The following is a 14156-nucleotide window of genomic DNA, read 5'->3' on the forward strand; positions in this document are numbered from 1 at the left end:
GGCGAATACTCATTATTAAGGTTTATAGGGTTTGAGTTCTCCCATTATGACCTGTTTAATATCTATTAAATATTTGAGAAGACATGTACTAGTATAGGAGGGTTAACATGTTGTGTTCGAGTTTGACCCGAAATTGACATGATTTGAATCCAGCCAACCTTAGGTTGATTCATTTAATAAATGGGTAAAACATGGACCCAAATCAAACCCGCTAGTAATCCAAATAATATGAGCTCGACCCAATGACCCGTTTTGATTAATTTTTATTTTTATTTTTAACTTAGCAACGACAGATTTTAGTTAATTGATAAAACATAAGAATATCAAACCAACAAACATAAGAATTTAAGGAAAAAATAAATTTCAACTGGTCACATTATGGTTAAAAATAGAATTACGGGCCATCTCGGTTCCAACCTATTTAATAAATAAGTTAGATTTATAGAGATGAATCCAACCTATTTAATAAATATGTCAATTTAAATTTGAATTTTTTGACCAGATTTGAATTGGGTTCGCATATGAGATCATTTAGTAACACCCGACATATATAGTTTGATGATGAATATAATTTGATTACATAATATAGAAACTAAAATTATATTAAAATTTGACTTGAATCTATAAGTAAATAAATCTGAACTCATATTAAATTAGAATTCAGCACCGCACGGTTGTACAGAAGTAACGTGTTGGTTCTTCGTTCATGCATATAGTCAAATAATTCTTTCACATTCGTCATCCACCGTCCGAATTTTGTTGAGGGCCTCTCTCTTCAAAATAAAATTTTCTTTTTTAATTCAGGAATTCAAGTCCATTATCTTCTTCCTCGCCCAGAATGTGGCGCAGGCACGTTAAACAGAGTTCACGTAAGCCGTTAGTTTGCTACGTGACGTCGACTTACGGGTTGAGACGTGGCGTACATTTACAGCTTGGTGAATAATATGTGGGTGGGAATTCCCCTTTTTCGAAGGGGTGGAAGAATCAGATTTCTCTGAAAAGATCTCGCCGTTCGGATATCGTGAGTGTTCACATGGCGGACCTCTGTCAGCTTTTCTCTTACCTACTATAAACCTAAAGCTCCGCTGCTTTGTATGTTCTGTTCCACTTTCATCTCTATCTGCGCCGTTCCCTGAAAACATTAATTTCCGCTTCCGAGTTCTCCTCTCTGCCGTATTGAGCGAGCCTTCGGGAGTTCCTCGATCTTCCATTCGTGGTGTTCTGCTTTAATTTGCCGTTTCATTTGCGATCGAGCCGCTTTTCTAAAATGTCCAGCACGGCTTCGCAGACGGTTCAATCCGTCCACGATTTCACAGTGAAAGTGAGTTGAATCTATCCTTGTATGTGTGTTTTTCGTATCTTTCATTTGAATATTCTTATTTTTAATCGGGAAATTGACAATGAAGGTGTTCTGGATTGTAGATGTAGGTTTGCGGGAATTGGCGTAATTCTGGCTTAATTTCACCTGTTTGCACTTTCTTTAACATTGATTATTTGCATGAGGCTGCTAGTTTTGGAATTCTGGAGTGAGGAAGTGAGATTTTTCTCTGGCAACATTATTATGAATATTTGTTTTCAATGGAGAACAGCAAATGTTTTATTTTTCTAGATCTGTAGTTACTCTTGAATATTGGTGTTGATGATTTACTGATTCATTTAAGGATTGTTTGGGTTAAAATTTTGTTTTTATCTTAGAAAACAAAATCAAAATATATATTTATTTTTAACTGAGAAAGCAAACAAAAGAAATTAAACATAAAATAAAATTAAAATAATTTCAGAATATAAATAAATTGATCTTAAACATGCCTGAAGTTTATGAATTTATTGTTGGAGTTTCAGAACTTTTCTTCTTGGTGTATGAGTGCTTTATGTTGTTGGGTAATAGACGAAACGTGTACTTCAAATGCTGAAAGAGAGAAAGAACTTGAAGTAGAAAAGACTATCAACGCACAAAAGCACACAAAAATTTTACACATATTCACTCAATTAATGTCTGTACTCTGTTTGGGATGCTGCAAATTGTATTCATGTTGGATTGTGGAGAATTATGGTCTTAATTCCTCTAAAACTTACGGCATCTAAAGATACAATCTTTTTTTAAAAGTTTCCTTAATGAAATAATAATGGATTGATATTATAGAAATTTTGGGACATCACGCTCCCTGCTAACCCTCACAATATTCTATAAGTAATCCAAATCGAGAAGTACGACGGCATGGGTATGTGATTGAAACTTCTCCCCCACTTCCTTTTTCTCGTGTCTTCTCTATCTCCGTTTCTTTTTTGGGGGAGCTTGAGCAAGCTTGAATTGCTCTGCTTGGATCAAGTTCCCATCAGTTGGTGATTGCTTGTTTGATGATTATGCATGTTAAAGCCTCTAATCGTTTTCTGTTTTTTAGGATGCTCGTGGAGAAGACGTAGACCTTAGTATTTACAAGGGCAAGGTTCTGCTCATCGTAAATGTTGCTTCTCAATGGTATTAGTTCCCTCCATTACTGTGTCTAGCTTTTTATTTCAAAAAGAATTTAGTAATATATGTTGCACATCTGAACTTTCTAATATATCTGATGCAGCGGGTTAACCAACTCAAATTATACCGAGATGAGTCAGTTGTATGAGAAGTACAAGGATAAAGGTAATTTTTTAGTCCAATATATTAGCTTGAAAGCTCCAATTTTTCCTTCTTTATTGTCTTATTACATTGTTTATGATCAGTTCTTATTTCGTATGAGAAGTACATTTTAGCAGACTTCTACTTGTTAGATTTATTTGCACATACTTTACAACAAAAATTTGTTTATGCATGTACAAGAACTGCAAAGTCTTTCTATCTGTATTTGTCGCAGAATGCTGAATGCATTAGTTGAGTAAAATTTTGTTTTGTGCTAATTAACTTGAATGCATTAGTTGAGTGAAAGTATTTCTGCATATTGTAAAAGCAGTGTAGTAATTGAAATAATATAGCAAATAGAATTGAGCATTTTTCAGTTCATGCACTATTCTATACATGCAAGGACTCGTGAATATTTTTGAGGAACCACCAAGAGCAAAATCATTTATTTCATCTTTTACTAGATGTTGTATATATTAAATTAAGAATGTATAAGTGATTGCCTTATGAGTTAATATTCCTCAAATTTGTGAGAGGACCCTTGTTTCCAAAATTTGTGTGCATTATGAAATAGCATGGAAGAATATTAAAGCTATTTGATGCGGCTGTAACTAATTGTAAAAATGGTTGTAGAATTGTAATGATAGGATCAAATTTTTGATAACTTGTTATGGCTATTATAGATTTTTTCATTTTGAAAAGATGGTATAATAGTTTCTTTACAGTTAACATACTCTAATGAATATAATCGTGAAGCTACTACTCACCATAGGAACTTTTTAAAAGAAAAAAGAGAAGCTTTAGTAAAAGAAAAGCATGTTAGTGATTTAAAAAGTAAAGCAGTAAAAAAAGCCGCCTCAAACAGACCCTGAATATAATGATATGAAATTCTTCTGACATATTTGAATACCCTTGTTTTTTTCTTTTCAAATATGCATAGTTTTTTCTTACATATGCATTTTTTTGTTTTTGCAGGTATAGAGATATTGGCTTTCCCATGCAACCAGTTTGCAGGCCAAGAGCCAGGTAGCAATGAGGAGATTGTTGAATTCGCTTGCACACGCTTCAAAGCAGAGTACCCTATCTTCGACAAGGTAATTAAATTTGTGCTTAGCTTTGCATGGGTCTGCTGCAACATAGTAATAAGCCCATGCTTTTCTTCCCCCTTTCTATTAATACCATTATTGTGTTGATCTATGAAACACTTGCATGGCCTTAGGATTTGGCTGTGATACGTAATGCTTTTTGCCCCCCCCCCCCGCCCCCCCCCTCCCTTCAAAAAAAAAAACATTGTTAATACGACCAACTTTTCTCTGCAACAGCATAATTTTATTTTTTATCTGCTAATTTCAATTGCTCTGCAAAGAAAATATTGAAAATTTTAGTAGCATACCCAGCCACCACCTTTATTCTTTTTTCATTTTAGATGAATGAGTTGTCATGGAAAAAGTAAAAACATTCTTCTACTACTGCTTGCTTAAAAAAATGTTAAATGCATGTGTTGAACCATTCAACTTTTTATTTACCCTCAGTAGAGCTACATAATGTGTTTTAGTTGTCTGAAGCTTTGTTAGTTATGGTTGGTCAAATGTCCATGGATTGCACATTGTTATTAACCAACAATGAGGAATTTTATGTTGCTTTTGATATTATGATATTAAGTATGTGATAGACCGGTCTAGGAGGGACAAGTCCAACCGACTCAACCCATGGGCCGGCCCATTGCTTACATCAGGTGGAAGCCTCATGTTCCCCTTGGGGTGGGTTCTGCACCCCTTGGGGTGGGTTCCACAACATAAGTAGAGAGAAGGATTGTATTAGGGTTAGGGTTATCTTTGTATTTGTTGCATGGTTTAAAATTGCGCAATATGAGGCTCGCCTTGAGGCCCGCCTTTGCACAATTCTAATAAAAAACGCCTTGATGCTTACGCCTCGAGTTTTTTTTTATGAGGCTTGCGCCTTAACTTGGTTGAGGCCCGCCTTGAGTCCCACCTCGCCTCACTGGTATGAGGCTTACGCCTCACGCTATACATATTAAAACTTACATAAATCTTGAAGTAAATGCCCGACATTGGACTCTATAGGAGAGAAGGAAGGGGAGAGAGCAGTTCACCATAATGATGATTCAAATAAAGAACCCCTTAGTGATGACAGTGCTGATGACTTATGAGTTCTTATGTGATATGTCATTGCTATTTATTTTTGGAAATCGGAATTATATGTTAATGAAAAGAATACTGGAATTTCAGAAAGATAGAATTTTGAGTTGAACTATTTTTCATGTTGTCTTATTATTGAGATATTTTGATTTCACTTCATATCTTATACTTTTTTATGTTTTATATTATTCACTTATTAGTATTTAAAAAAATTATCATTTTATGTTTATGCAATCTTTTGATTTTGAGGCTTACGCCTCAAAACGCCTTGAGGCTTACGCCTCGTCTCACGAATGAAAAATGACTCAATACCCGAATACACAATTTTAAACATTGGATTCATGTGAGGGAGGATTTTCTCCCATTGGAGTTAGAATGCACTAATGTCATTCTGGGGATGAAGTGGTTGTGGACCTTACAAAATACTAAGGTCAACTGGGGAGCACTGATGATGGAGCTGGTGGTGGTGGAGAGAAGAGTAGTGATTTTGGGAGATGCAGGGTTATCCAAAGCCATGGTGTCCCTCAAAACTATGGTTAGGATCTTATAGGAAGTAGGGGGAGGATTCCTGGTGGAGCTGCATAGATTAGAGGGGATTAGATTAGAGCAGGGGAGAGACATTCCTCTGGCACTACAACCCCTCATACAGTGATTCAGTGAGGTCTTTCAGCCACACAAGAATTGCCACCACCGAGGGAGTAGGAGTATGCTATCACCCTGAGGGAGGAGGTGTCTCAATTTCTGAAAAATGAAATGGAGAAGTTGATCAGAGAAAAGCTAGAGGCATGAATTATCAGGCCTAATGTGAGTTCTTTTTCTATCCCCGTCTTACTGGTTAAAGAAAAAGTACGGGAGTTGGAGGTTTTGCATAGATTACTAGGCCTTCAATAAGGAGACAGTGCTAGACAATTTTTTTATCCCAGTGTTAGATGAGCTATTAAATGAGTTATGTGGGGCAGTTATCTTCACAAAGATAAATTAAATTCCAGATACCATCAGATCCGAACGAGAAGACTGCTTTCAGAACACAAGAGGGTGAAGGGATTATGCTTCAAATGTGATGAGAAGTATACTCCAGAGCACAGGTGCTAGGATCGAACTCTTCAAATTCTCAACGTCTGTGATGAAGAGTAAGCTGAGGAGGGAGGTGCTAGTGAGACCTAGGTAAAGGAGGAGGAAAAAATGCATTTAGATGTGGCAGATGTCTCCTTGAACTCAGTAGTAGGATTCATCCCGAGTCATACCATGAAAGTAAAGGGAGAAATTACAGACAAGGAGGTAGTGGTGTTGATTGACTGTGGGGCTACTCATAATTTTATCTCTAACCAGGTAACCAGGTCGTAAACTAATTGAGGGTGACATTGGTGGATACAGGTTGCTACGGAGTGATGATGGGCATAGGGAAGGTGGAGACAGGTAATGGGATCTATAGGGAGTAGTATTGACCATACAAGGGATTCAGATGAGGGAGGATTTTCTCCCATTGGAGTTAGAATGCACTGATTTCATTCTGGGGATGAAGTGGGTGCGGACCTTACGAAATACTAATGTCAACTTGGGAGTACTGATGATGGAGTTGGTGGTGGAGGAGAGAAGAGTAGTGATTTAGGGAGATGTAGGGTTATTCAAAGCCATGGTGTCCCTCAAAACTATGGTTAGGATCTTATAGGAAGTGGGGGGAGGATTCTTGGTGAAGCTGCATAGATTAGAGGGGATTAGATTGGAGGAGGGGAGAGACATTCCTCATGCATTACAACCCCTCGTACAATAATTCAATGAGGTCTTTCAGCCACATAAGAATGCCACCACCGAGGGAGTAGGAGTATGCTATCACCCTGAGGGAGGACGTGCCTCAATTTCTAAAAGATGAAATAGAGAAGTTGATCAGAGAAAAGCTGGAGGCATGAATTATCAGGCCTAATGTGAGTTCTTTTTCTATCCCCGTCTTACTGGTTAAAGAAAAAGTATGGGAGTTGAAGGTTCTGCGTAGATTATCAGGCCTTCAATAAGGAGACGGTGCTAGACAAGTTTTTCATCCCAGTGCTAGATGAGCTATTAGATGAGTTATGTGGGGCAGTTATCTTCACAAAGATAGATTAAAGTCTGGATACCATCAGATCCGAATAAGAAGACTTCTTTCAGAATACATGAGGGATACTATGAGTTCCTGGTGATGTTGTTTCACCTCACTAATGACCTGACCACATTTTGGTCCCTCATGAACAGGGTATTCTGACCATATCTCAAGCGGTTTGTGCTGATTTTCTTTGATGATGTCCTGGTGTACATCAAGTCGAACGAGGAACATTAGGAGCACTTGAGGATGGTCCTAGGGTGTTACAGGAGCGACAGCTAAAGGCACGTGAAGAAGTGTTGTTTTGCACAGGCCAGTATAGAGTACTTAAGGCACGTGATCTCTCAGGAGTGGTGGTTGTAGATCAAACAAAGAAATGGCCTCTACCTATAAATCTGAGAGAGTTGATGGACTTCCTAGGTTAACAAGATATTACACAAGATTTGTGAGAGGATACAACACCATACTTGGTCATTGACAGAGCAACTAAATAATGATTGCTTTTTGTGGGGAGAGAAAGCTACACATGCTTTTAAGAGGTTGAAGAAAGCCATGGCTATTATATCGGTCTTAGCCTCAGGTGTTCGTGGTAGAAACGGATGCATCAGGGTATGGATTGGGAGCAGTTCTCATGCAGAGCCACAAACTCATATCTTACTTCAGCCAGATGTTAACAGCTAAAGCCAGGCTGAAGTCAGTCTACTAGAGGGAGTTGATGGCTATTGTGCTAGCCATCCAGAAGTGGCAATCTTACTTGTTAGGTAGATATTTTATTGTCATGGTGGTTTAATAGAGCTTGAAGTATTTGTTGAAGTAGAGGATGTTGACAGAGGAGCATAAGAGATAGCTATCAAAGTTATTGGGATATGATTTCGAGATCCAATATAGGCCCAGGATAGAGAATAAGACAGCGGATGCCTTGTTTAGATGCATGGGGGAGCTCCAAGAGTTAGCCATATTGTTACCCCTGATGCTGGATTGGGGGTCCATTAAGGAGGAGTGTGCGCGGGATGAGGAGCTGGGGAGGATTAGGGAAGCTTTATTGAAGGATGGGAATAGCCACATTTGCTATTCTCTAGCGAGGGAGAGGTTGTTGTACCAAGGGAGATTTGTGATGCCTAGGACATCAATCCATATTGCACACCTACTTAAGTAGTTTCAGGGGAGTGTTGTTGGGGATCACTCGGGAGTGCATAAGACATACAGGAGAATCGTATTGGAAAGGGGTGCGTAAGGATGTAGAGGAGATGGTAGCCAGTTATGAGGTATGTTAGAAGAATAAGAACATGGCCATATCTACAGGGGGATTATTGCAACCTCTAGTTCTACTAGATTGGATGTGGGAGGTCTCCATGGATTTTATAGATGGGTTACTCTGATTTGAGGGGTTTATAGTATTTTCAATGATAGTAGACAGATTGAGCAAGTATGCCCACTTCATTCCCCTATACGACAATGATAGTTGCAACAACTTTCATCAGAGAGATGGTCAGATTGTATGGGATACTGGAGTGTAGTATTCGACGAGGATAAGGTGTTCCCAAATCACTTCTTGAGGGAGCTATTTAGGTTGCAGGGGACAATATTGCAAACAGATGGGCAGAAGGAGGTGGTAAACAGAAGCTTGGAGACGTACCTACCATGTTTTGTTTCAAAGACACTTATGCTTTTGGTCAAATAGCTAGCTTGGGCAAAGTACTGGTACAACACTTCGTATCATTCCGCTTCCCAGATAACTCCATTCAAAGTGTTGTATGGATGAGACCCACCTCAGTTGGCACATTTTGAGCAGCATAGCACTCTAGTTTCTTCAGTAAAAGAATACTTGATGGAGAGGGACAGGGTGTTGGAAAAATTGAAAAAACATATGTTGAGGACTCAATAGATTATGATGAAACGGGCAGATGAGCATATGATGGATGTCCTTTTTGAAGTTGGGGATATGATGTTCTTGAAGCTTCGACCTTATAGACAGAGGATGGGAGCTAACAGGAAGAACGAGAAGCTGGCTCGGAGATATTTTGACTCTTATGAGATATCAGAGAAGTTTGGAGCAGTAGCTTATTGTTTGAGGTAACCCCCGACTGCTACCATACACCTAGTATTTCATGTATCACAATTGAAGAGAGCTATTGTGGATCACACAGCTACTTCAGAGTTGCAAGCAATGCTAACTGAGTATTTGAAAGTGGTATTAGAACCACTACGGCCACAAGGTGTATGCCAGGGGGAGGGGGGATCAAAGAAGTATGTTGATCAAATGGAGGAATCTTCCCGATTATGATGCTGCATGGGAGCCATATGAGAGGATGCAATGTCAATTCTCTTCTTTTTACCTTGAGGACAAAGTGATTCTTTGGTCGCGGTTAATTGAGAATTTTGAATTATGAGGTTTTTTTATTCTTTTGGAAGATTATTTTGTTTGCTTTAAGTAGAAGGATTGCATCAGGGTTAGGGTTATCTTTATATTTGTTGAATTCTGTTCGTGCTTGGGGTTCTTGGACTCTAGCGACGTCTAGAGAGTTGGGACATATAGATACTCCTCTTGAATTGATGATAAATTATATCTTGGTTTTTTGCTTCCAATTTCATCAACTACTACATTATTATTGCTGTTCTTTTCTGGATTTGTTGGAGAATTGTGGAGAGATATTGCTGAAATGAAGTTCCACTTGGAGTTCTACAAGTGTTTCCTATTAGTAAGGCTCAAATATTTTTAAGACTTTATTAAATTGTGCATTAGAGGTTTATGCTTTATTTATTATTATTATTTTTTTAATTATTTTGTATGAAATGCTGAAGACTAGATCTTTGCCAGTCCAAGCCTAATGAAAACAGTAACAGAACTGATGCATCTAGGCATCTGTGCAGTGATAACTAAACTATTTAGCAACTTAGCTTAAGCATAAGAATTGCATCCTGCTCATTTGATTTGATTGCCATTTGTAAATGTTTTTAAGTTTTTACAATGAACCTCTTAATTTCCAAATGCTGTCAATTGTGATTGTGGGAGGTGGCTTGGAATTTGTAGAAATAATTATGGTTTCGATTTTTCTCATGTAGTGATCATTAATCAATACGACTGAATTAAATGGTTGTAAGCACACTGCACTGCTGTAGATTATTTTGTCGGTCATCCAGTAACATTCATACATCAAACTATTAACATGACAGTACCATTTGAACCTGTTCGTGTTTCTATGTTCATTAGGTGGATGTAAATGGACAAAATGCTGCCCCCATCTACAAGTTCCTCAAGTCAAGCAAAGGTGGGCTTTTTGGGGACAGCATCAAGTGGAACTTCTCCAAGTTTTTAGTTGACAAAGACGGTCGTGTTGTCGATCGCTATGCTCCCACCACCTCTCCCCTGAGCATCGAGGTAACTTTTTTTATAATATAGATCTTGAATTTAGCAAAAATTCTCGAGCATGGAAGAAATCAAACGGCCATCTTATTATGGTTTTAGATAAAGAAATGCTTGTCATTTCTGCTCATCACGCCAATGAGTGCTTATTATGGTAATTCTCTTGTAATGCTATCTAATATATTTGTGAATTTAACCATTTGCAGAAGGATATCAAGAAGCTTTTGGAGACTTCTTAGGCGCTGGACACGCGAACCTTAAATAAAGTGTTTCTATGGGGGACTATATCTCGATAAAGTTGATGATATTCTGTTTTAGTGTGGTTGACAGCATTAGCTACAGTAAAAAGGCGCCAGTTTAATGTTATATCTGGATGAAGTTTGATGATATTCTGTTTTAGTGCGGTTACCAGCATTACCTATAGTAATAAGGCGCCAGTTATGATGCTCATCATGCCAATGAGTGTGGTTACCAACATTATCTTTGTAAACCTTTTATTATGCTCGTAATGCATACATTTATGAATTTATAAATCGCATTCAGTATCAATTAGTACTACTGTTGATGTTAGTAACCAATTTGCGATTGCTGAAGGCTTTCATTATTGTTTAATTATCTTGTGGCCGGACGTTATAGTTCTGGAGGATGGTCTTCTATTTCGTTAGTTTGTTTAGGGCTCCTGTTTGTTATCAATTTTTTGGGGATCTTTGCTTGGGTGGTTTTTTTATTTCTCACTATTAAGATTATCAGATACTATACTTTTTGGGCCATCTCGGATGGCAACTACATTTGAGCATTGTCGACTATTTTAAGAGTTGAAGCTTTATGAGCTTTTTTTTACTTTTAGGCTTTTTTTTAATATATAAAATTGATGTAATTTGGAACAAAATGAACATTTATTTGAATATAGGATCCACCTTTTCAATAAAACTCTAATTGGCCAACTATTTTCTTAATATTTTTTACACCAATTTTTTATACAATTTTTTTTTAATTATAATTTTTTTATATGAAATTTATTTTATAAAGCAAAAAAAAAAAAGTGTCACAAGTGAAGTCTAAATCCCCAAAATTAGAATAACTTAGAGCAGCAAGTCTCTAAGAGAAATAGCTCGCAAGTTAAATTAAATGAGCTCATGTTGAATTGTCAGCCTTCAAATTAGTCTTCGCTTTGGACGGCTTTTTTTACTTTTTTTTTTTTTCGTTAGCATAAAAAAGCCATCACAAATGAAGCTTTAGTCTACAATGATGAATTCAGACCTCACCAATCCATACTCTATTATATAATGTGCAAACGGTAACATTTTGAATTGAGTCAAACTCAAACTCAATTGATGGCAACCATGGCCAGGCAACTCATAAAAATGATATATTCCATTATTATTTAATTAAATTATCTATTATAGCCAAACAATGTTGTTGAGCTCGATGCTATAGCCAAAACAAAAGAGAGAAAACAAAAAACTTATACTCATTACATGTGTCAGATCCATACCGAGACCTCGCCCAAATCCTGTCGCGGCCCCAGATGAGAAATTATTCTGTGCGGAATCCGATTATAGAGCTGTATTTGGATGCCAGTAAAATCATTACATGTGGCGTGCTTACGTGAAAAGTTAGGATATTAATTTGACTTCTTACCCGACCCGTTTGTCTTTTCGGACTTACTGTAGACGAAAAGAAATCCGCAACAAATAAGAAGTAATTAAGCAGAAAATATGCAACATATACGCAACAAATACTCAATAAATATGTAATAAATACGCAATAAAATACTCAATTAATACGCACATTTTACGCAACGAATACGCTATAAATACTCAATCAATACGCAAGTCAAATAAATATCACGGACTTTTAACTTTCCACGTAAGCATCCGAACACAGCTCTATAAGCGGATTCTGCACAGAATAATTTCTCCTTCTGTAGTCGCCCTACACACTGCCTTCGGCGCCTTTTTAGAGCCGACCTCACGTGTGAAGAGCTGCTCAATCGGATATTTAAATACAACAACGAACGAAGCTTTGGGGCTTCGCTTCTTTTCCCGCAACTTCACTTCTCCATGCGAGAAATTATTCTGTGTGGAATCCGATCACAACGATGTGTTCGGCAGCGAATAAATTCATTACGCGTGGCTTGTCTACGTGTCAAGTAAGGCCCGACCCGTTCGTCATTTCGGACCAACTACAAATGAAAAGACCGATGGCCCGCCCAGTAAATACAATGAAAAATGAGGAAAATTTTAACATTTTTGAAATTCCAAATTTCTCTCCATTCGCTCCAGCACTCCCGAGCTTCCTGCAAAAAAAATTTCTGAAAAATCCAGCAATCTCTTTTACTCAACATGGAGGATTCACCTGCAAAGAGAAAGGTGCGTAAATTCTTACAATGACATAAAACGAACTACGTATTTCTATGATATTCAACGCGTATTTGCTAAAAAAATCAAAAAATAAAATCAAATCATTCCGAGTATCTATAAAAGATTATATTTATCAGACCATATTCGTTCTTTCTACGTATTTTTTTTGTATACAATGTGTATATTCTACGTAAATTTCGCTTATTTTTTGCGTATAAGTTGGAGACAAACCCTAACGTTTTATAATAAATACTTTGGAACTTTAAATCATAAAACTAAACTTCCAATAAAGAAAAAATGATTAGTGAAAAAACCCTAGATTTCTGCTGATATTTTTCTTATCATTTGCGTACATTGTGTATGGTATGCGTACACCTTGCGTATGTAACGCGTATGTTTTGCATATGGTATGCGTACAACTTGCGTATAATATGCGTATGATTTACGTATTTTATTGCGTTTTATATGCGTATTTAATCATAGTTTCTTATTCTACGCAGATCTACGTCTGTTCTATATCATATAGATGCTATGTTTCGACCTTCAGAACAATGTGTGATACATTTTTCGATATAATTCCTATTGAAATTGAAGAAAAATTGAAGGAACTGAATATTTACCAATTTCTTCAATTTCTTGGATTTGAGCAAAACGCCCACTTATCTACCAGTTGTTGATAATGTGGAACATTGAAAAGAAAAGCTTCATTATAGAGGGCCATGTTGTACCTTTCACAGCTGATGAAGTGGCCCTCCTGACTGGACTACCAAACAGAGGTAAGGAGATTACTTGGATGACCTTGCCGACTTCAACAATCACTTCAAAGGATATTAAGACTGAAATGTTTGAGTTGACTAGGGAAAGCTCCCTAGATACCATGTTGAAAATATTTATTATGTATTTGTGTTCTAATTTATTTTTCCAACAAAGCAACTTTAAAGTTCCTAAGATGTTAAAGACAATAGCAAATAATGTTGATGATTTTTCATCAATTAACTGGGCATGGGCAATTTGGAAATGTATGGTTGAAGATTTTAATAATGTATCTATGAAGATCTCAAATAACAGGCCAGCGGGTTATGTAAATGGATTTGTGCCACTGCTTATTGTGAGTGCTAAAACAATTCTAATTAAACATTTTAATTGACTGATTGTTTTGCTAAATTTTACTGAGAATATATCAATTTTATACATGTTTGGTTCCTAGAGCACACTTCCATTCATCTCCCAAAGTATCCTGACAGAAGGCCCCGTTTCCTTCGATGGACTGATGACTTTTTGTATAACACTGAGAAGACTGCCAAATTATTTGTTAATTTAAAGAGAAGACAGGTAGTTATTGTGTACAGTTTTATATATTGCTTATTTATTGCGTACGGTTTGCGTATGTATTGCGTACATTGTGCGTATGGATTGCGTATATACTGCGTATATAATGCGTATATACTGCGTATATGATTGCGTTTAGATTGCATATTTATTTGAGAATAATTTTTTACAGATTTTTGTTGACATCCAAGGAGTAACCCCTGAAGAATCTGATCTCTTGGGTGTAAAGAAATATCCATCAACCCCTCTTTCA

General features: G+C 37.0%; 1 protein-coding gene and 1 long non-coding RNA gene across 2 annotated transcripts; one reads left to right on the forward strand and one right to left on the reverse strand.

The window, feature by feature from the left end:
* The first annotated feature begins 976 nt into the window (after positions 1 to 976).
* Positions 977 to 10769, forward strand: LOC110094262 (probable phospholipid hydroperoxide glutathione peroxidase). The gene is made up of 6 exons (XM_020819456.2): positions 977 to 1321; positions 2403 to 2479; positions 2577 to 2638; positions 3590 to 3708; positions 10059 to 10226; positions 10418 to 10769. Exons 1-6 carry the CDS (start codon positions 1268 to 1270, stop codon positions 10448 to 10450), a joined length of 513 nt encoding a protein of 170 aa, XP_020675115.1. The 5' UTR covers positions 977 to 1267; the 3' UTR covers positions 10451 to 10769.
* LOC114580267 lies at positions 6742 to 10052 on the reverse strand. Its single transcript, XR_003701625.1, has 2 exons — positions 6885 to 10052; positions 6742 to 6854 (listed from the first exon to the last, which is right to left on the reverse strand). It is a non-coding gene; the product is annotated as an uncharacterized LOC114580267 (long non-coding RNA).
* Positions 10770 to 14156: the final 3387 nt, after the last annotated feature.

This window comes from Dendrobium catenatum, unplaced genomic scaffold (genome assembly GCF_001605985.2).
Source record: "Dendrobium catenatum unplaced genomic scaffold, ASM160598v2 fragScaff_scaffold_909, whole genome shotgun sequence".
NCBI lineage: Eukaryota > Viridiplantae > Streptophyta > Magnoliopsida > Asparagales > Orchidaceae > Dendrobium > Dendrobium catenatum.